Source organism: Bos indicus x Bos taurus, chromosome 10 (assembly GCF_003369695.1).
Source record: "Bos indicus x Bos taurus breed Angus x Brahman F1 hybrid chromosome 10, Bos_hybrid_MaternalHap_v2.0, whole genome shotgun sequence".
Taxonomy (NCBI): Eukaryota; Metazoa; Chordata; class Mammalia; order Artiodactyla; family Bovidae; genus Bos; species Bos indicus x Bos taurus.
The window spans coordinates 31,070,016-31,091,948 of NC_040085.1; the positions used below are offsets into that span (position 1 = coordinate 31,070,016).

The 21,933-nt window shown below is 36.5% G+C and overlaps 1 protein-coding gene across 11 annotated transcripts in view; it reads left to right on the forward strand.

Annotated features, from left to right (window-relative positions):
• Positions 1-21,933, forward strand: part of MGA (MGA, MAX dimerization protein) — a 149,099-nt gene that overhangs the window by 99,966 nt on the left and 27,200 nt on the right. For 9 of the 11 annotated variants that reach the window (XM_027553604.1, XM_027553603.1, XM_027553602.1 and 6 more), the window contains exons 10-13: positions 16,012-16,238; positions 17,630-17,806; positions 18,416-18,488; positions 19,808-20,325. In XM_027553604.1, the coding sequence (XP_027409405.1) occupies positions 16,012-16,238; positions 17,630-17,806; positions 18,416-18,488; positions 19,808-20,325 (995 nt within the window). The remainder of the gene's footprint in view (positions 1-16,011; positions 16,239-17,629; positions 17,807-18,415; positions 18,489-19,807; positions 20,326-21,933) is intronic. The other 2 variants (XM_027553608.1, XM_027553609.1) reach the window with 1 other exon arrangement.

Here is a 21,933-nt window from a genome sequence, read left to right on the forward strand (position 1 = left end):
TCTTAGTTTATTGGTAGATTCTTTAGTGTTTGAGCCACCAGGGAAACCCTTAGTTTATTAGAAGGTTAATATTCCATTGTTGGCAGTTTATGTTTACATTTGCTGCTGTTTGCCATGTACTTTCTTCAGTCAGATTGGATGATTAATATTTTGATATATATCTTCTTCCAGTATTTTCTGTTCATCTACATGTATGCATATATATATTTTTATAGAAATGAAACTTCTGTATGTATAGTAACTTTAGAACTTTCTTATCATAAAATCATGTTCTGCTTTCTGTATTAACAACTGCGGCTCTATAATTTTATTTTTATTAGCTTTGTATTTGAAGAAGGCAATGGCACCCCACTCCAGTACTCTTACCTGGAAAATCCCTTGGACACAGAAGCCTGGTGGGCTGCGGTCCATGGGGTCCCTAAGAGTGAGACACGACTGAGCGACTTCACTTTCACTTTTCACTTTCAGGCATTGGAGAAGGAAATGGCAACCCACTCCAGTGTTCTTGCCTGGAGAATCCCAGGGACGGGGGAGCCTGGTGGGCTGCAGTCTATGGGGTCGCACAGAGTCGGACACGACTGAAGTGACTTAGCAGCAGCAGCCGCTTTGAATTATTACAGTTCTTTTGGTTGGATATTTAGCTTTTCTGGGTTTTCAAATAGTATGGTAATGAACATTCATGTTCAGTATAGGCTATTAAAAGTGGAATTGCTGTGACAATGAGGATTTTTAAACATTTTTAAATGTTGCTACAATTGTACCAACTACACAATTACCAGTAGTTGGATAGTGCCAGTTCTATATTCTTGTTAGGTATTAAAACTGATAGGCAGAAACTGATGTCTTACCTTAAATTTACATTTCTGTAGTGATAGGTTTATTGAATATGTCATAAACTGTAAATGGCTTTTTCAAATTGTTTGCTAACTTTCATTGGAGTGGCTTTGTTTTTTTCCCACATGTTTCCAAAAGCTTTATTTTTTCCAGGTTGTAATTTTGTAATTTACATTTTAATTTTCTTCAGAGTTCTTCCCATCTCCCTTAGGCAAAGGAAAATCTGAGATGACATAGTTAAGTCTAGTCTCTTCTTTTTATGATTTTGGTTTTTTGGAATCTTATGTAGAAAGTCTTTCTCTATCCTCAAGATTTAAAAAAATTAGATTAATAAATGGTCTTAAAAAATTAAATTTTTGATATATCTGGAATTTATATCACATTTGGAGTAGGGCATCATTTCTCCCTCAAATGGCTAGCCAGTTGTACTATTACTTGTTGAGAATAAATACTTTACTTATTGGTTTAAAATGTCATCTATGGAAAAAAAAAAAGTCATCTATGATACAGGAAATGAAAATATACCAGTGTTTGGGTCTGTTTTTAGTTTCTGCTGTTCATTTTGTGATCAGTGCCAGGCTGTTCTAATTGCTGTTTCAGTATTCAAATAAGGTACTCTACCTTCATGAACTTCTTATAAATATGATTTTAAAAGTTTAGAATGAAATATAATACAAAGTTATTAATTTAGTTTTTCCCATATCTTCTTATTGAGTTTACCCCCATCTTCCACTTACAGCAATACTTTTCCATTTCAAAGCAACAGAAGTAAGTTACAAAAACCACAGCAGGAGGAATACAGTATATCTGTTAGGTTTATTACTTTGTTTTCTTGGTAGAGACTTTACCCTGTATTTCAATTAGAATTAAACTCCAGAAGCCAGCCAATTACTGAAATATATTTTGGTTTTCTCACTGGGATAGTCCTTAATAAAAGACATTGTCTACTATGTTCTAGGAGCCATTAAATTTCTTGTACTGTTAGGGAACAATGGGGAAAGGAGGAGAGATATTTTTGTAATGATTGCTTTGTAAAAGGAGTAGAAATAGGGAAGAGTTCTTGGAGACAGAAGTGTTGTTGAGACTGAACATAAAGGTAAATATAGAAACTGGAAGAAGTTGAAATCTATCAGTGTTTTGCGAAAAGATAGGTGGAAAATGAGAAAAAAAAATTGCTGATGATTAAAAGGAGTTGGAGAAAGTTAGGAGAAAATGAAAGAGAAATTACTGGAAGAAATGATGGTAGAGGGCCTTCCCTGGTGGTGCAATGGTTAAGACTCCACATTTCCGCTTCAGGGGACACAGGTTTGATCCCTGGTCAGGGAACTAAGATCCTGTAGTCTGTGTGGTGTGGCCAAAAATAAATAAATAAATAAAAGTAATAGGGTAGAGTAGAATAGAACAGGAAGAAGTAGTGATAGAAAATGTCTCAAAGCTGAAGAATATGACATTTCTGATTTAAGGGGCCACTGAGTACCAGGCAGTTAAGAATTTTAAGGTGACTCTATGTAGACACGTTCTTCTGACATTTCAGAACACTGAGAGTGAAGAATATATTCTGAACTCTTTTTAGAAGAAGACACTTTTCCTGGGAAGGATTTTGAATCAGTTTGGTATCAAAGAGATCATCAATAACACTGGATATTTGAGTAATATTCTTAAAGTCAGAGTTGAATAGGAATTGGATGAATTTTTAATCTTAACAGCCTTGGCCAAATTATAAACCATAATTTATAATTATGCATGAAATAGAGATACATTAAAATATCAGGATGCAAGAAGTTGATCTCTTACAGATTCTTGGTTACTTTCTTGAGGTTGTGCTCCAGAAAATGAAAAAAAAAAAAAACAAAAAACAAGAAACATGAGATAACTTCTAGTGAGTTATGAACACAGTCCAAGAGAAAACAATCTTAAGATGACTACTATAGAGCAAGACTATAAAGCAAGCCGTCTAATTTAAAATAGAAAAATCAGAAGATGCTGAGAAGACTACCTTCAAGAGTATATTAGTTTTATTTTAAGAAATGACATGGTTAAGAACCTGGATGATTCATGATTAGGTGAAAGTATATGTCAACTTCATCAATTAAAAAAAGAATTGAAAACACAGGAAGGAAAAGATTTGTACAGGAAAATTATGGTCCAACTATTCTATGAACCAGCACAATTTTTGGTTAGTTTCAAGCAATTAAGAGTAAGAAAAGAAGGACTTCCTATTAGTCTACTGGGTGGGAATCCACCTTCCATTCTGGGGAACACTGGTTCAGTCCCTGACCTGGGAACTAAGATCCCACATGCTGCATGAATAATAATAATAATATTAATAAATTAATAAGAAAAAAGAATCTATTGGACAATTTAAACAGATTTAGTGGTATAGGATTACATTTTCTTCTCCTTAGGGGTCAGTCACATTAGTTGATTCTACAAGGATTGATAGGGCTTCCCTCATAGTTTGGTAAAGAATCCACCTGCAGTGCAGGAGACCCCAGTTTGATTCCTGGGTTGGGAAGATTCCCTGGAGAAGGGATAGGCTACCCACTCCAGTATTGTTGGGCTTCCCTTGTAGCTCTGCTGGTAAAGAATCTGCCCTCAATGCGGGAGACCTGGGTTTCTGGGTTGGGAAGATCGCCTGGAGAAGAAAAAGGCTACCTCCTCCAGTATTCTGGCCTGGAGAATTCCATGGACTGCATAGTCCATGGAGTCCCAAAGGATCGAACACAATTGAGCTACTTTCACTTTCTTTCACAAAGATTGATCACGTAAGCATAATTGACTAAGCAGATGTATGGATGTTTTGATGTTTAGAATTGGCACATACAAATTGTTGAAGTTCCAAGTTTTTAGGATAGAAATTAGTACCACAAACCATGATAATGTGAAAGTAGCTCTATAGCTGGAGAAGGCAATGGCACCCCACTCCAGTATTCTTGCCTGGAGAATCCCATGGGCAGAGGAGCATGGTAGGCTGTAGTCCATGGGGTCTCGAAGAGTCGGACAAGACTGAAGTGACTTAGCAGCAGCAGCAGCTCTATAGCTGATAAAAGTTGAGATGTGGAACAAGTTTAGGATGCTAATTTCCTTATCTTTCATCACACTGAGTCCCTAGCTAATGCTAAAATCACGGAGTTGAGTATAAAGTGTTTTATTTAGGATTATTGAGATAACTACCAAAACTGAACACAAATGGTTGAAAGTAGTCACTTATGGGACTCTGACACCGTGTGGTGGAAGACTTCCCTTTCATTTTTGTGTCATTTTGTAGTTTGAATTTTTAGTGTTTTTGAATTTATTCTACAGTTAATGTGTAAATTAAAAATTAGTGTTTTTGATGTGTGAAATTTAGGCATTTAACAATTGGTTTTTTTGGTCATTAAATTTTTTTCTGTGATTAGCAGCCCATTAATTCATTGATGTGGACAGAGGGATGCTAACATTATTAGATAGTTTTTATGAAGAGCACTCTCTAAGGGTTATGTTATTTAAATCTTGCAACTTTTCGTGATAAGGAGGTTTCTCCATTTTACAAATACACTAATTGAGTGCTTAAGCATTTGAGTGGCTTGTTCCTCAAGGTCACATTGCTGTTAAGTGAGCAATAGGGATTTGAACCCAAGTTTTCCAAATCTTTGTGTTTTTTCTACTGTGTAAGATACGATTTCTGAAATTTGGCCTTCACTCTTATCACCTGTTTACTCTTTTGTTTGTCTAAAAATACTGCAGACAGTATAAAAGCACCACTTAGCTGCTGTGGGGTGGTACCATGACAGAGGATAAAAATCTGGTATTCCTGATTTCTCAACCTGCTTAGAATTTTGTTGGAAATGTGTACCTGCAAGTTAACTTGATGTAAAGAGAAGATCAGTAAAATTGATATTTGTAGGAAACTGATTATGAAAAATGGAGAATATACCAATTATCAATATCAGGAATGAGAAGTGACATTACTACAGACTTTCAAAGGATAATAAGGAAATATTAGAAACAACTTTATAGTGATAAATTGGACAACTGAGATGAAATGAAAAAGTTTTTTTGAAAGACTGCAAAGTTGTCAGACTCATGAAGAGGAAATAATTGCTTAGCCCTATACCTGTGAACTTGTAATGAAAACTCCCACAGTGACATGAGTTCCAGATATCTTCATGGTGACGTTTGCAAAACTGTTTAAGGAAGAAATAATATCCAGTCTCTACAAACAATCCATAAAATGGTTCATTCTGTGAGACCAGTGTTACCCTAATACTCAAACCAGTTATGAACATACATAAAAATTATAAATAAAAATTTAGCAAGTCACATCTACGTATATTTTAAGGATAAATATGTCATGGCCTAGTGGGATTTATCCCAGGTCTGCAGGGTTGATTTAACATCTGAAAGTAATTACTGTAGTTCACCATTACCATAACAAACTTTTTCTTTTTTATAACAGACTCTAAAAAAATATATATATATCTCATATGATTTCAATAGATATTTTGAAAAATTGGGAAAATCCATTTCCGATGAAAGTCCTTAAGCACACTAGCAATAGAAAGAAACTTCCTCAACCTGATAAGGAGCATCTATAAAAAACTTGGCAGCCAACATACTAATTTTGGTACAAGGCTGGGTACTTCCTCCCAGAGATTAGGAATGAAGAAGATTGTCTTCTTGCATCATGTCTGTTTAACATCATACAGCCTAGCCAGCCAGTAAGGCACGAAAAAGAAAATGCATCCAGGTTGGAAAAGAAGAAATAAAATTGGCTTTTTCATAGATAGGGGAATTCTAGGAAATCTACAAAACTACTAGAAGTGTAAGTTAGTTGAGTGAGGTTACAGCATTCAGCAATATCAAGATATAGTATATTTGTATATATGCCAGTGAACAACTTGAAATTGAAGTTAAAAATACCATTTAAAATAGTATACAAAGAAATGAAATGCTTAAGGATAAATCTGACTAAAGTTGCAAAAAAAGAAAATCCTTTATACTAAAAAAGTGCTGAGTGCATGCATGCGTGCTAAGTCACTTCAGTTGTGTCTGACTATTTGCAAGCCTGTGACTGTGTGGCCTGCCAGGTTCCTCTGTCTGTGGGATTCTCCAGGTAAGAATGCTGGAGTGGGTTGCCATGTTTTCCAGGGTATCTTCCCAACCCAGGGATCAAACCCACATCTCTTGCATCTCCCGCATTGGCAGATGGATTGTTTACCACTGTGCCACCTAAGTAAATGGAGAGGTACACAGTTTTCATGCATCAGAAGATTCTTGGTAAGATACAGTTTTCCTCAGACTGATTTATAGATTTGACTCTGTTCCAGTCAAAACCTCAATAGGCTTCTTTGGGTAGAAATTGGTGAGTTGTTTCTAAAATTTATATGGAAAATAAAGGACTTAGAGTAGTCCTTTGATAAACAAGGACATAGTTGGTAGACTTATACTACCTGATTTTACTGTAAAGCTGATGTAATTGGGAGAAACAAAGACACTCACAAGCATACCTCATTTTATTGTAATTTGAATATATTGCAGTTTTTATAAATTGAAGGTTTGTGGCAATTGATGTCCAGCAAGTCTGTTGGCACCATTTTTCCAGCAACGTTTGCTCCTTTCATGTCTCTGTGTCATATTTTGGTAATTCTCACAATATTTCAGATTTTTTCATTATTAGTACACTTGTATAAATTGTACCAATACAAGATGGCAAACTTAATGAATGTTGTGTGTATTCTGACTACTCTAGCTACTATTTCCCATCTCTCTCCCTCTGCTTGACCTCCCTGTGTCCTGAGACACAACAGTAATGAAATTAGGCCAATTGATAACCCTACAATGGTCTCTAAGTTTTCAAGTGAAAGGAATGGTTTTACATCTCTCATTTTAAATCAAAGCTAGAAGTGATTAAGCTTAGTGAGGAAGGCATGTCAAAAGCTGAGATGGGCTGAAAGCTATGAAGTGCTTTCACCAGTTAGCCAAGTTGTAAATGCAAAGAAAAAGTTCTTGAAGGAAACTTAAAGTGCTACTCCAGTGAACATATGAATGATAAAAAAGCAAAACAGTCTTATTGCTGACACTGAGAAAGTTTCAGTGGTTTGAATAGAGTATCATACCAGTCACAACATTCTCCTAAGCTAAAAGCCCGTAATTGTTTTGAATTCTATGAAGTCTTCTGAGAGAGGGTGAAAAGTTTGAAGCTAGCTGTGTTTGGTTCTTAAGGTTTATGGAAAGAAACTAGCTCCATGACATATAAAAAAATGCATGGAGAGGCAGCAGGTACTGGTATAGAAGCTGCAGCAAGTTATCCAGAAGATCTCAGATACAGCAATGACTGCTACACTAAACTGCGGGCATTCAATGTAGGCAAAACAGCCTTATGATGGAAGAAGATGGCATCTACAACAGTTTTGTCAGTTTTTGCTTCATGTATTTTGATGGTCTGTCATTAGGTGTATGAATGTTTGTAAATATTTCTTCTGGATGTATCAAACATTTTATTAGTATATGACACCCTTCTTTGTTGGGCTTCCCTGGTGGCTCAGATGGTAAAGAATCTGCCTGCAATGCAGGAGACCCAAGTTTGATCCCTGGGTCAGGAAGAAGGGAATGGGCTACCCACTCCAGTATGCTTGCCTAGAGAATTCCATGGACAGAGAAACCTACTGGGCTACAGTCTCTGGGGTTGCAAAGAGTTGGACATGACTGAGTGACTAACACACACATCCTTCTTTGTCTGTTTTTTTGATTTGATGTTTACTTTGATCTTAGTATAGCCATCCCTATTCTTTTCTGGTTACTGTTTGCATGGATTATCATTTTCTGTCACTTTCAGCCTGTTTGTGCCTTTGGATCTCAAAGTGAGTCTCTTGGTGACAGGATATATAATTAGATCATGTGTTTTTTTTTGTTTTTTTGTTTTTAATCAATTCTTGCCAGTCTTTCTTCTAATGGAGATTTTAATCTATATTTAAAATAGTAATCTATAAGAAGGATTTTCTGTCATTGTGCTGTTTGTTTTCTGTATACTTTATAACTCCTCGGTTCCTCGGTTCCTGCATTACTGTATTATTTTGTTTTTAGTTGGTATTTTGTTGTGAAATGTTTGAATTTTTTTCTCATTTCCCTTTGTGTGTTTTGTGTAGCTTTTTAAATTTTTTTGGTTACCATCAGTTCAGTTCAGTTCAGTCGCTCAGTCGTGTCTGACTTTTTACAACCCCATGAATTGCAGCACACCAGGCCTCCCTGTCCATCACCTATTCCCGGAGTTCACTCAAACTCAACGTCTATCGAGTCGGTGATGCCAGCCAGCCATCTCATCCTCTGTCGTCCCCTTCTCCTCCTGCCCCCAATCCCTCCCAGCAACAGAGTCTTTTCCAATGAGTCAGCTCTTCACATGAGGTGGCCAAAGTATTGGAGTTTCAGCTTTAGCATCATTCCTTCCAGAGAACACCCAGGACTGATCTCCTTTAGAATGGACTGGTTGGCAGGGGTTACATTTACCATCCTGAAGTTATAACACTCTAAATTTGTATCAACTTAACTTGACTGACATTAAAAAAAACTCTGCTCCTTTATAGCTATACTTCCACACCTTTTGATTGTTAATGTCACAGTGTTACATATTTATACATTGTGTATTCAGAAGCAAATGATTTTTTAAATGCATTAATTTCTTAAATTATGTAGAAAACAAAATTTAGAGTTATAAACTAAAAATAACAATAATACTAACTTTCATACTAATGATTTTTCCCTTTAAATGCATATTAGTCTCAAATTCTATAGAAAATGAAGAGTACATTTACAGAATATGTTATAATAATACTAAATTCTCTCTCTCTGTCTCTGGAAGGACAGTTCTGCTACATTTAGGTTTCTTGGTTGATAGTATTTTTCTTTTAACACTTTGGATAGATCCGATCACTGGTGGCCTCCAGAGTTTCTGATGAGTCATCTGCTCATATTTTATTGAGGATCTCTTGTAAGTGATGATTTGCTTCTCTCTTTCTGCTTTCAAGATTCTTTGTCTTTCTCTTTTTAAAGTTTGATGGTATCACCCAGGTCCTTAGGTTCTATTCACTTGTCTTTAATCTCTTTTATTCCTGTTTCTTAGACTCCCATGATTCCCATGGTGCTATCTTCAAATTCACTGATTCTTTTTTTTGCCTGTTTGAATCTCCTTTTGAGTCCCTGTAGTTAATTTTTCATTTTAGTTACTGTGCTTTTTAAGCTCCAGGATTGCTTTTTGGTTTCTTTTCAGGTTTTGTGTTTCATTATCAATATTTCCATCTTTTTCACATGTTATTTTCTTGACTTTCTCCACATCTTCCTTGATTTTTTTGAGTATCTTTAAGGCAGTTATTTTAAAGTCTTAGGTATATCTGTCTTTTGGTCTTTTTCAGGGATGGTTGATTTATTTTTTTTCTTTGAAATGGGCCATACTTTTTTTTTTTTTTTTTTTTATGCTTTGTGATGTTTTGTGAAACACTGGACATTTGAATCTAATAATGTGGCAACTTGAAATCAGATTCTTTTCCTTCGGATTTTTTTGTTGTTAACTTTTTTTGTTTTTTTGACTCTTGTAGGCTGTCTTTGTGTCAAGCCTTTCCTTAGGCATTCATGTGTGTGCTTAGTCGCTCAGTTGTGTTCGACTCTTTGCGACCCCAGGGACTGTAGCCCTCCAGGCTCCTCTGTCCATGGGTATTCTCTAGGCAAGAATACTGGAGTGGGTTGCCATGCCCTCCTTTTGGGGATCTTTCCAACCCAGGGATTGAACCCAGGTCTCCTACATTGCAGGCAGATTCTTTACTGTTTGAGCCACCTGGGAAGCCCAAGAACACTGGAGTGGGTAGCCTATCCCTTCCCTAAGGCAGTTTCCTGAACAGGAATCACACCAGGGTCTCCTGCATTGCAGGCAGATTCTTTACCAGCTGAGCTATGAGGGAAGCCCTAGGCATGCAGAGTCCCTTTCTAATTTTCCTTGTATATGCAGGTTTTTTTTTTTTTTTCCCCAAGTGTTCTAGTCTTTAGTGTCTATCTCCTGTAAAGGGGGATGAGTGAAAAGTGAAGAGAGGAAAGGGTGCTGTCCCTTTAAATCCCCCTGGAAGTTACCTAAGACAGAAGGATAAGGCCTTGCAACCAAGTGGGTAGCTTCAATAGCAATGGCTTCCTGCCTCTTTGCATCTCTGTGGCCAGAGGCAGCAGTCAGAGCAGAAATCCCTGATATTTAGAGGACAAGGTCTTTTCTGCCCACCCTGGCTCCCACTGTGTTGTAAGCTGCTCCAGGAACATGTGCACAGCTGCTTGCCAGGTGACCAGGTGATGAGGAATGAGTAGCTGGTATTGTGCCAAGAACTGAAATTGAACCTAATGAAAGTTTACTGTCCCAGTCCTCCCCTGAAAGGTGCAATTCTTCATCAGACTCCAGAGTTTCAAAATATATCAGATTCTGCCAGTACAGTTATTGTTCACATCTAGAATCATATATCTTGGTGCTGCCTACTCCATCATCTCCCCAGAAACTTCTGTGTTCATTCTTAAACAACAACAACAAAAACCCCAAACCCAAAAAACTCCTAGCAAGCAAAACTGAATATTGTAATGGTGTTTCTTCTCTTTTTCATCTGTAATTTCATTGCAGTTCTAATCATTGCAATCCTAATCAAAATTGTGACAACTTTTTATGTGAAACTTGAAAAGCTGATTCCAAAATTTATATAAAAACGCACCTAGAAATAGCCAGGGCAGTCTAGAATAAGGCGGGAGGTCTTGCTTGCTAAATGTCAAAAAAGTTATAGAACTCTCATTTTAAGATGGGATGGGGACTTCCTTGGCAGTCCAGTGGTTAAAAACTTCATGCTTCAAGTACAGGAGGCAAGGGTTCGATCTCTGGTTGGGGAACTAGGATCCCACATGCTGTGTGGTATGGCCAACAACAAAAAAAAGATGCTTCTGGCTTGAGTATCAACTGAATAGACCAGTAGACAAAATAGAGAGGCTGCACTAGACTCAAACACATGAACAGTTGATTTGACAAAAATGGCAGAAGAGTAAGGAAAAGGATGATCTCTTCAGTAAATGTTGGTGGAATCATTGAGTATCCATATGGGGAATATATGAAACTTTATTCCTCACGCTATACATAGAGATAATTTCTACATAGATTACAGACCCAATTGTCAAAGCTAGGCAATACAACTTTTAGAAGATAATGTTTTTAAAAATGTTTGTGTGTATGATCTCATATTAGTAGAAGGGTTCTTAAGCGTGACAGGAGAAATAATCAGTCCTTTTTGGGACTGATTGTCCTTTTGGGTTGGCCAAAATGTTCATTCAGGTTTTTCCATAATATCTTACAGAAAAATCCAAACAAGCTTCTTGGTTAAGCCAATATCTTTGATGAATTAAAAATGAGAAACTCAGGTCTTAAAGACATTAAATGCAAGTGAAGATGTAAGCTACAGTGAGAAAATAGATACTTGCAATATTTAGGGACTTGTATCCAGAATATATAGAGATATCAGTGTAGATTAATCAGAACTAAGCAGTCCCATTTAAAAAAGGCCCAGAGGCTAAGACTGTGCTCCCAGTGCTTTGGGACCTGGGTTCGATCCCTGGTCAGATAACTAGATCCCACATTCCACAACTGAGATTTCACATGCAGCAACTACAGAGTTATCATCCCGTAACTAAAGATCTACATGCCACAACTAAGATGCAGTATGGCCAAATAAGTGTAAAAAATTTTTTTTAAGTGGGGGCAAGTCTTTTAGAGGCACTTGAGGAGGGATGTTGACCATCTCATTTATAATTGGAAATGCAAACTACATCCACAGCAAGATTCTACTGCATGCCTGCAAAAATGGTTATAATTAAAATTCTCTGATGATATCAGCTCTTAAGAAATGGGAGCTTTGATGTACTGCTAGTGGGAATGTAAATTGGTATAAGCACTTTGGAAAGTAGTTTGACAGTTTCTGCTGGGATTGGTGACTCACATGCCCTTAGTCTAGTAGGTTGACTCCAAAGTAACCAGCAGAACTGCATTCTACAACAGTGTTTTGGCACAATGACTCACAGTAACTAAAACCTGAAAACAAACCCAGATACCTGATAGCATTAGAATGAATAAATAATAGTATGAATAATCAGTGGAATAATATATACTACAGTAAAAATAAGTGACTTACATGTAGAATATAGATATATTTTAGAAAATTGTTGAGTGAGAAGGAAAAAGGCAAGGCAGGGAACACATCTCTGTAATTAATTTCAAAAGCAGACAAAATTAAGCTGTGGTGTTTAGTGGTGATGTTTGGTGTTAAAAAGGAATGCAGAGAGGTGGCTAATAATTTAAGTGAGTTGCTTGTAGGAAGGAATTATGAGAAAGGCACGCAAAGGCTTCTGGGGTTTGTGGCGATATTTCATTTTTTAATCTTTATAGAGTTTACATGGTTGTGTATTTGTTAATATGTATTGCTATTAAGTTGTATATACATTGTTTCTGTACATATGGGTATTATATTTCACAATAAAGAGATTTAAAATGCCTTCAGAATGGGAGGGAGATGAATATAGTATGCTGATTGTTAGCATAGCAGTTTTCTGGGACTTATATGCCCAACACTTCATTCATGGAGCAAGTACTCTGGGCACTGCTAGGAGTGAGAGGAGTTAAGATATAGACAGTTAAAACTAAGTCTGTCTGTAAGAAGTTACTGTCAATTTGATGAACAGGTAAACATGTAGATATATATTTATGGTAATTTTAAGTGCCACAATAACAAAAGTGCCATGTTTTAAGTATCATGAACAAAAGGCTTTTTGAGAACTCAGAAGGCAAAATGATAATGCTACGGAACCTTGGGAAGATGGTGTGTATTAGAAAGCATTTGAATAGAAAGAAGGGGATATTACTTTTTTCTTGAAACAGGTTTCTGTTCTTGGCTTCTGTGAATATATGCTACTCTGGCTCTCCCCTCAATGTGCCTTTGCTAGTTTCCTTTATCTGGGTTTCGGATGAAAGGTAGGAGTATCTCAAGTGTATTGTGAGGGGGAAAGAGAAGCGTTCAGTCTTGGATTCCAGACTGTGTAAAGGAGTCAAGCGGGGTTAAGGAAGTGTGAGGAAGTGGACTGTTGTTCTAGGTCTTGTGTGGAGTCTGTCCATTTTCATGGCTTCAGGTGTAGTCTCTGCCAATGGTAGTCTTAATTTTTAATGCTTACCCTAGTTACTGTCATTCCAATCTTAACACTGTCCTCAGCAGAACTCAATTCAATAGATTTTGTGAACTCTCCTATTTACTGGAGCCACAATTTCTGTTTTATCCACAAAATTTAGAGTTGTTTTTGATTCTCTGTGAGGAATTAATATGTTTAGACATTTTAAGAGGTTTTCTTTGGAAGTATTGTGAAGTTATGAGCTATTATTTTCAAAAGAAAAAAACGATGAAAAGGGTTCTTAGTAAATCCTTAGTTTATGGAGGCTTAGAAAGTCCTTAAAAGATGATTGAAAGAGGCAAGACAATATTGCTTGACCTGAAGCCTTTTATTTTTGTAGTAAAATTAAAATGTGTGAAATAATTCATAGAACTAGACAACAAAGCTTTAACCAAATAAGTGATAGAGGCTCTGTATACACCACCTTTTTGTAAGGGCACCCTGGTTACCCTTTTAAAAATTGCAACCATCCCCCTTAAGATATATACTCACACATACTCACTAAACAGTTTATCAATACTTCTCTGGGCTTGGTTTTTTCTCATAAGCACTTGAAAATCCAACATATTTTCATTATTTTCCCTGTTTATTGACTGTCTTACCCTCTTCCCTCTACAACTTAAATATAACCTACATGAAAGCAAGATTTTTTGATCAGTTTTGTTCATTACTGTGTCTACAAAGTCTGATACATATGAATGTTCAAATATTTGAATACCTGACTGAATACTGGGGTTTTAACAGCCTTTGTGAATTATGTGATAAGTAAGCTAAGTTATAAAAGTTGGATAACAGAGGCTGCTAAGTAGCTAATGAATTAACTCAGTCACATTCTAGCTCAGGTATTTTCCCCCTTTGTGTTTTTTTAATCTTTAAGCCTTTATTCAGTATTTTATAGTTATACCCTGAATGATGTTAGACTTAGGAGACTTATAGACAAAATTATTCATCAGTAATTGGGTCTTAGTGTTCAGAGCAAATGGACTTCTTATGAGATCAGGTAGCAGTTTGGATACTGCTTTGTTATGCAAGATTAAGTGTCAGTTGGTCCTTTTATGTGATTTTAGGCAAAGATTGTGGGTCTTTGGTTTAGAGCTATCCTCTCTGAGCACTGATCATTGAAATGCAAAACACAGTGTTTGCTTCTCTTGTCTTATTGATGGGAATGGACAATTTGCTTTTGAAAAAGAAGCCAGCAGCCTGTTAACCAAATCCTCCATTTAATTTGGTTAAGAATCAGTGCGTGTTTTCCTTTGTGTAGAACTTGTAGATGGTATGATTTCGTCTTAGTCAGGTTTCTTTGCGTTCCTGTTGATGTATTCTTGCTTCTATGCTGAGTTCAGGCTGACTTCTGAATAGAAGTTGTCGTCAGAAGGCAACAGTAACAGCTGTGGAACCAGATTGATTGGGTTTGATCCAGGTTCTGCCTCTTATTATTGGACTTCTCTGAACCTCAGCTTTTACAAAGTATCAGTTCAGTTGCTTAGTTGTGTAGGACTCTTTGCAACCCCATGGACTGCAGCTGGTCAGGCCTCCCTGTCCATCACCAACTCCCAGAGTTTACTCAAACTCAGATCCATTGAGTCGGTGATGCCATCCAACCATCTCATCCTCTGTCGTCCCCTTCTCCTGCCTTCAATCTTTCTCAGCATCAGGGTCTTTACAAATGAGTCAGTTCTTCCCATCAGGTGGCCATAGGATTGGAGTTTCAGCTTCAACATCAGTCCTTCCAATGAATATTCAGAACTGATTTCTTTTAGGATGGACTGGTTGGATCTCCTTGCAGTCCAAGGGACTCTCAAGAGTCTTCTCCAACACCACAGTCCAAAAGCATCAATTCTTCAGGGCTCAGCTTTCTTCACAGTACAACTCTCATATCCGTACATGCCTACTGGAAAAACCATAGCTTTGACTAGACGGACCTTTGTTGGCAAAGTAATGTCTCTGCTTTTTGATATGCTGCCTAGGTTTGTTGTAACTTTTCTTCCAAGGAGCAAGAGTCTTTTATTTTATTTTATTTTAAGAGTCTTTTAATTCCATGGCTGCAGTCACCATCTGCAGTGATTTTGGAGCTGAAGAAAATAAAGTCCGCCACTGTTTGCACTATTTCCCCATCTATTTGCCATGAAGTGATGGGACCAGATGCCATGATCTTCGTTTTCTGAATGTTGAGTTTTAAGCCAGCCTTTTCACTCTCCTCTTTGACTTTCATCAAGAGGCTCTTTAGTTCTTCTTCACTTTCTCCCATAAGGGTGGTGTTATCTGCATATCTGAGGTTATTGATATTTTTCCTGGCAGTCTTGATTCCAGCTTGTGCTTCTTCCAGCCCAACGTTTCTCATGATGTACTCTACATATAAGTTAAATAAGCAGGGTGACAATATACAGCCGCGACATACTCCTTTTCCTATTTGGAACCAAATGGAAATAATAATATCTCAAGGACTACTGTTATAGTTACATGAATTAAAACATAGTAAGTGCTTAGAATCTGCAGATAGTGAGGTTCAAAAAGTACTTGTTGTTATTTGTAAAATTAAAAAGTGTAACATAGAATGATTATCTTTCCAGGATAATAGAGAAAGCCTCTTCTGATCATGTTAATTATAATAGCATCTCCTGTTAACTCTTTATCCTTTATTTATCCATCTATATTTTTCTGTGTTGTTCTTATTACTTGATACTATATGTTTATTAGATTGTTTTCTCCTGTGGATTATCAACTCTCTGAAGGCAAGAACTTTGTTTTAGTCATAGCTGTTTTCACTCTTGGATCTAAAACAGTGTCTGATTTATAATAGCTATTCAACAAATACTTGGTTAATAGATAAATTAATTAAGGTTCATGAGGGCCAACTAAAGGTTTCTTAGGGGGTATCTATCTGTTTGATTATTTTAATGATTTAATGCTTTTTATGAGGGAGAATATTTTGACAGTGCCTCAGTTAACTTTTGCCTTACCCTTCCTTTTGTTAAGCTATCTGTGAAACAGAACCTGAACAGCCTGTCCGACATTACCCACTGTGGGTAAAAGTAGAAGGTGAAGTAGATCCAGAACCAGTGTATATCCCAACGCCTTCTGTCATTGAGCCTATGAAACCATTGTTGTTGCCTCAGCCAGAAGTTTTATCTACTACTGTGAAGGGCAAACTACTCACTGGAATTAAACCTGCAAGGGCATATACTCCCAAACCCAATCCTGTGGTAAGCTTGGCGTTATACATCTTTTATTGAAAGTTATAAAAATCATTTGTAAAGGTAATGGGTTTCAACCAGATTTTTGGTTTATATTTTGTGAATCATGGTGCTTTCAGGTAGTATGTCTGCAAGCCATCTCCCTTTCTGATTTAGTCAGTTTAATTGATGGCATTTAAAAAGTGTCATAAAAGTTGACAGAAAACAGCAAAATTCTGTAAAGCAATATCCTTCAATAAAAAATAAACTAATTTTAAAAATGTCATAAAAGTAGAGTGAATAGTAGTACAATTGACCCTTGAACAACAGGGAGGGTTTGGAGTGTAGACCCTTTGTGCAGTCGAAAGTCCGCGTGTAATGCTACAGTTAGTTTTTTGTGCCTGTGGTTCTGCATGTGTGGACTCAACCAACTGAGGATCATATAGTATACTGTAGGATTTACTATTGAAGAAAAGCTGTACTTGGACCTGTGCAGGATTATTATAATTCTTAAAGATAGCTAAATCTCTCTTTAGGAGGATCATATCAAATTGGCTTTTAAAAAAATGACTTGGCAAAAGTCTTCTAAAGGTTCTCTTACTCCTGTAGTATAGAATATTGAGTGATTGAGATGTAGTATGCACTATTAGAAAAGCATTAGGAAGAAACTTTAAAGAGTCATTGTGATCTTTTTAAAGCATATTGTCTTTATATACAATAAAGTTTAAGGTTTAAAAGAATAGTTGCATGACCAGGTGAAGACAATAGGTAGAAGATCTAATGCTTCTCTTGTGTTAATAGCTTAAGCAGTTCTGATTATTAGTAAATCTATTTCAGTCTTTCTGTTTAATTAAATTGAAGAAAGATTGTTCAGTACAGTGCTATTTAGTGTGGTCTCTATACAGTGCTAATATATAACTGTTTGTTACTAGTCTGTGATGAAATAAGTATAAAAACAGGTAAACGTGTAGATATATATTTATGATAATTTTAAGTGCCACAATAACACTGTGTTATTATCAAAAAGGAGATATTTAGAAACTTTTGCCACAAGTTGGTAGAGAAATTTTTATCTATTAAATCTAATACTGAAAAACTTGATCTTTGTTTTTCTAGTAATTTATTTTACTGTCTTTTCAAAAATATCAGTCTGTGTGTGACAGGTAATTAAGAAATTTATCCTTCACTGCAGATAATTTGAGAACCACTGCTCTGGTGTGCTGAATTTTCTTAAAAGAGAAACAGATCCTTTCTGACTGCCCCAAGAGTCAGCACATACAAACTGTAATTGTACTATTTAAAGTTTGCATTAAAAATTTTTAAGTGTTGTAATAGAAACAAAGATTACATCCTTTTCCTTTTGGAATCCTGGAGACCTTGCCCCCCAATATTTGGAATGTTTTGTTGTATGAAACTTACAGATCCGGGAAGAAGACAAGGATCCAGTCTACTTGTACTTTGAAAGTATGATGACTTGTGCCCGAGTTCGAGTGTATGAACGAAAAAAAGAGGAAGAGAGACAACCATCACCATCACCATCCCCATCATTTCAGCAGCAGGGCTCATGTCATTCTAGTCCTGAGAACTGTAGTGTAAAGGTGAATTCCTTATTGCATAGATTTCTCTTTTTAACTTCCAGTTCCTTGCTGCTAGTATTAGAATTTGCATTACTGTTGGTATAATATGAAATAATTCTTTAGGGGCAGAGAAGGTTTACATAATGTGCATATCAATTTATGTTTCTCTGCATACCTATTCTAGAACATATTCCCTTAAGGTCATTTTAAAAGTATTACTCTTTCTGAAGTAGGAGTAATTTTGAAAATTTAAACATTTTTGGTTTTAATAATGTGGTTTATTAGGATTTGAATCTTTCTGCATTGGTGAATTTTCTAAATAGTTGAAACTTGTTTCATTAAACATCAAATATTTTTCCTTCTTTATTAGAATTACACTATAAAATGCAATGTTAATTGTTTTCTTGGTAACTCAGTCACTATCACAGACGTTAAACAGCAAGACTACTTGTTTTTATGGTTGTATAGTGTGATGGTAATGCAACTGTGCCTGTGGATGTCAAGATGTTCTTTGAGTACTTTAATTTTTCTATTATTTTAGGCTTCCTTGAGAGATTTAATTCATATGTCCTACTCTCTTGATACTAAATATGTATTGAATTGAAGTATTTGTGTTGTTCTCTTTGTCAGGAGCCAGCTTCTGAACAGCAGCCTTTGAAACCACTCACTTGTGACCTGGAGGATGATTCTGATAAATCACAAGGTCAGAATGAAAACTATGACTTACCATTTGATCGTGATTATTAATATATAGGTATGGACTGTACTAATAATGAAGGGGAACCAAAGCTACCAATCCAGAGCATGTCTACCTACCTTGTTTCTAGTTTTGGTAAAAATAGAGACTACAGGTAAGTTTTTTTCCCAGTTTTTTGCTGTGTTTAACACTCCTGTTCTAAGAAGTACAATTTGTTGGTATTCGTGGTATGGTGTGTTGTAAGAAACAGGATGAGGTCGGTGATTTTTTTTAAACTCCTTTACAAACCTCAGCAATATTGACATCATTAGTTACAGAAATTTTACCTGAGATTTTCAATAGTTGCTGCAGTTGGAGAATACAGAGGGAGAAAGGAAGGAGTATCACTGATTTATCTAGTAAATGTTACTGCTAGAATTAGTATTAGTATGATGAAGGTAGTGTCTAGGGAATTAACTTGTTTGTTTTTGATTTTGCTTCTTAAGACATCACACATTTAAGCAGCAGTGTCTCCTAAACTTTTTTTATGGCATGATACACATACAAAAGTGATAATGTTGCTAGCACATTGAGGCAAGTGGAGAGGGTGCCTGTTAGCATGATCACCCTGAAGGCTGAGGGGATCGCTGTCCTGATGTATTGATAACTGTAGTACATTGGTTGGGAGATCCTGCTATAGAAATCTAGCTAGTGAAATGTATATTTAGTTAATGTGTTGCCATGAATGTAAACATACTTGAGGTGTGCATGGTCTTGCATCAAATGTAGAAGTGGAACAATCATATCCAGAGGCACAGAAGTAGTTCTGAAATATATGCAGTGGAAACTAGAGGTAGAGTGCAAGGGTTTTTTTCCCCAACAAAAACATCATCTTTCTTGCTGTTCTTTAGGGTTGACTCTACCTCTCACATATTACAAAGCATCTTGCAAGTGTCTTTGCTTTGCTTATATGGATAGCAAGTACACTATACTATATAAGCCTAACCCTGGTTATATACTTTGTTTGCAAGATAGTACCTTCTTATGTAATAGTTAATGGCTTTTTAGAGCAATCTCAAGAGGGATTCACTTTTATTAAGAGGGCCCAATGAGTAGAATAGTGAAGACTATTATAGTCTGATTTTCTGGAATCTTTCTTTTTTTCATGGAAAACTCCCAAATTGTGAGTGTCAGTTTACCACTGAAAGTCCATGGGAATGGGATACTGGGCAACTGTTGAATATCTATGCTCCTGGCACTTTTCTGAGAACTCAGGAAAAATGAATATCTTTCAAAGTTCAGAACAAAATGCTATAATGCAGAAATATCTTTCAATTCCTTACCAGAAAAGAGCTGGAAGTCTTCCTGCAATGAAGGGGAATCAGCTTCTACCTCCTATGTGCATCAGAGGTCACCTGGTGGTCCCACCAAACTGATCGAGATCATCTCAGACTGCAACTGGGAGGAGGATCGGAACAAGATTTTGAGCATCTTATCCCAGCACATCAATAGCAACATGCCACAGTCACTTAAGGTGGGCAGCTTCATCATTGAGTTGGCTTCTCAGCGAAAGAGCCGGGGTGAAAAGAATCCTCCTGTTTATTCTTCTCGTGTGAAAATCTCTATGCCATCATGTCAAGATCAAGATGATATGGCTGAGAAATCTGGATCAGAGACTCCTGACGGTCCATTATCCCCTGGGAAAATGGATGATGTCTCTCCCGTGCAGACAGATGCCCTGGATTCAGTGAGGGAGAGATTACATGGAGGCAAAGGTCTGCCCTTTTATGCAGGGCTTTCTCCTGCAGGGAAGCTTGTGGCCTATAAACGTAAACCCAGTTCAAGCACATCTGGGCTTATCCAGGTGAGAATTATCTTTAATCTGGATGTAGCACCTTTTTATACTTAGGTACCACCTTGATTTTTCACAGCCCTTTGTGGGCTTTACATTATTTATCTTTGCATTCCTTGGGAACTGGGTGACAAAATCGTCATCTCTTTTTGTAATAGGCCTAGGTTAGATGTATACCCAGGGTGAATTTTTGGCACATTTTACAAACAGAAAGGTAGAGCCCTGTATGAGCTTATAGTTTTCTTTTTAGTCTTTCTAGAAAGTTGCCTTTAAGCTGTTTTACCTAGGCTATAGTGATATTTTGACAGTCAAGCAAGAATAGTAAGGGATTCAGTCTAGTTCTTGGGATTATTATTAGCAGATAACTTTTAAAATAAAATGAAGTGAAGTTAATTTTTAAGATAAGCAATATATGTTTGAAAACTTGGGAGAAAATTTAAATTTAGGAAGATGTTATTCAAATACATAAATTTTGAAAAAATTGAGCCACAGTTTACATATTTTATCTTTATTTGATTCATAGAGTTCTTGCCAGTCTAATCATTGTTATAGGGCAAATATCTATATCCTTGCTACGTAGTACTTCAGACAGATATATTAGTAAAATTACACTGGCATGTAGAAAATCTTTTTGAAGGAAAGTTCTGAGGTAAAATGTAGTCATAGGTCCAAAAGAGTTTCTCCTTTTGTTCAGTGACATTAAATGCACTTTTATATCAGAGTACCAAATGTGGGGTCCTGTGTGACATTACTGCTAAGGTTACTTGACTTCACTAGCTCAGCTGCTTCTCTGGGTTAAGGACTGTGCCACCATTATAACTGATCTACTTAATTAAAAACTTTCTATTGCAGTTACCATGTAACTGCTTCTGTTGATATTTCTTAAACTCTTAATGATGAGAGTGTTTTCTCCTTGTTTAATTTACTGATTGATGCTTTGAGAATAGCAACTTACCTGATATTTTAGTGAAACTAGGCCCCCTTCAAATAGTCATAGAAATTTTGTGTTCTCCTGTCTAGGACTCAGAATGCCCCCATAAAATATGAACCTGCATAGCAGTCAGGCCACTGTAAGGTATGCTTTGGGAAAGCTGCCGAGTAGTCTTCAGAGCAAGTCCCAAAGGAAAAGACAGGAGTATCTGATCCAGACTCCACAGAGCCTGGAAAACTGTGCAGGAAAGTTTACTCTAGGATGGAAAGATCATATTCTTTGGATCAAACTCGGGGCAAATATATACCTGATCTGTCTGGAAATAACAGTTTTATCTAAGTAACGGAATAATTTTTGTGTCTTAGAAGAGGGAGTAGCTTGGTGTAGCTCTTCTCCTGACCAGTTCTCTATTAATTTAGAGAGTAGGATTTTCTCTGCCTTACTCCACTTCCTCACCCCTTTAAATGATGGAAAAGAGAGACGGAAAAAGATTTCTTCTGTAGTCATTTAGCAATAAGACATAGAGAACTTAAATAAGAAACTTGGGAAGTTTTGTTTTCTTTCTTTTTAAAATGATTCTCCTGTGTAAGATGGGCAGTCTGTCAACTCAGGCAATAGAGAAGAATCTTTACCTCATTCATTGATTCACTTTCTTCTGACAATTTAGTGGCAACTTAAAAAAAATTACA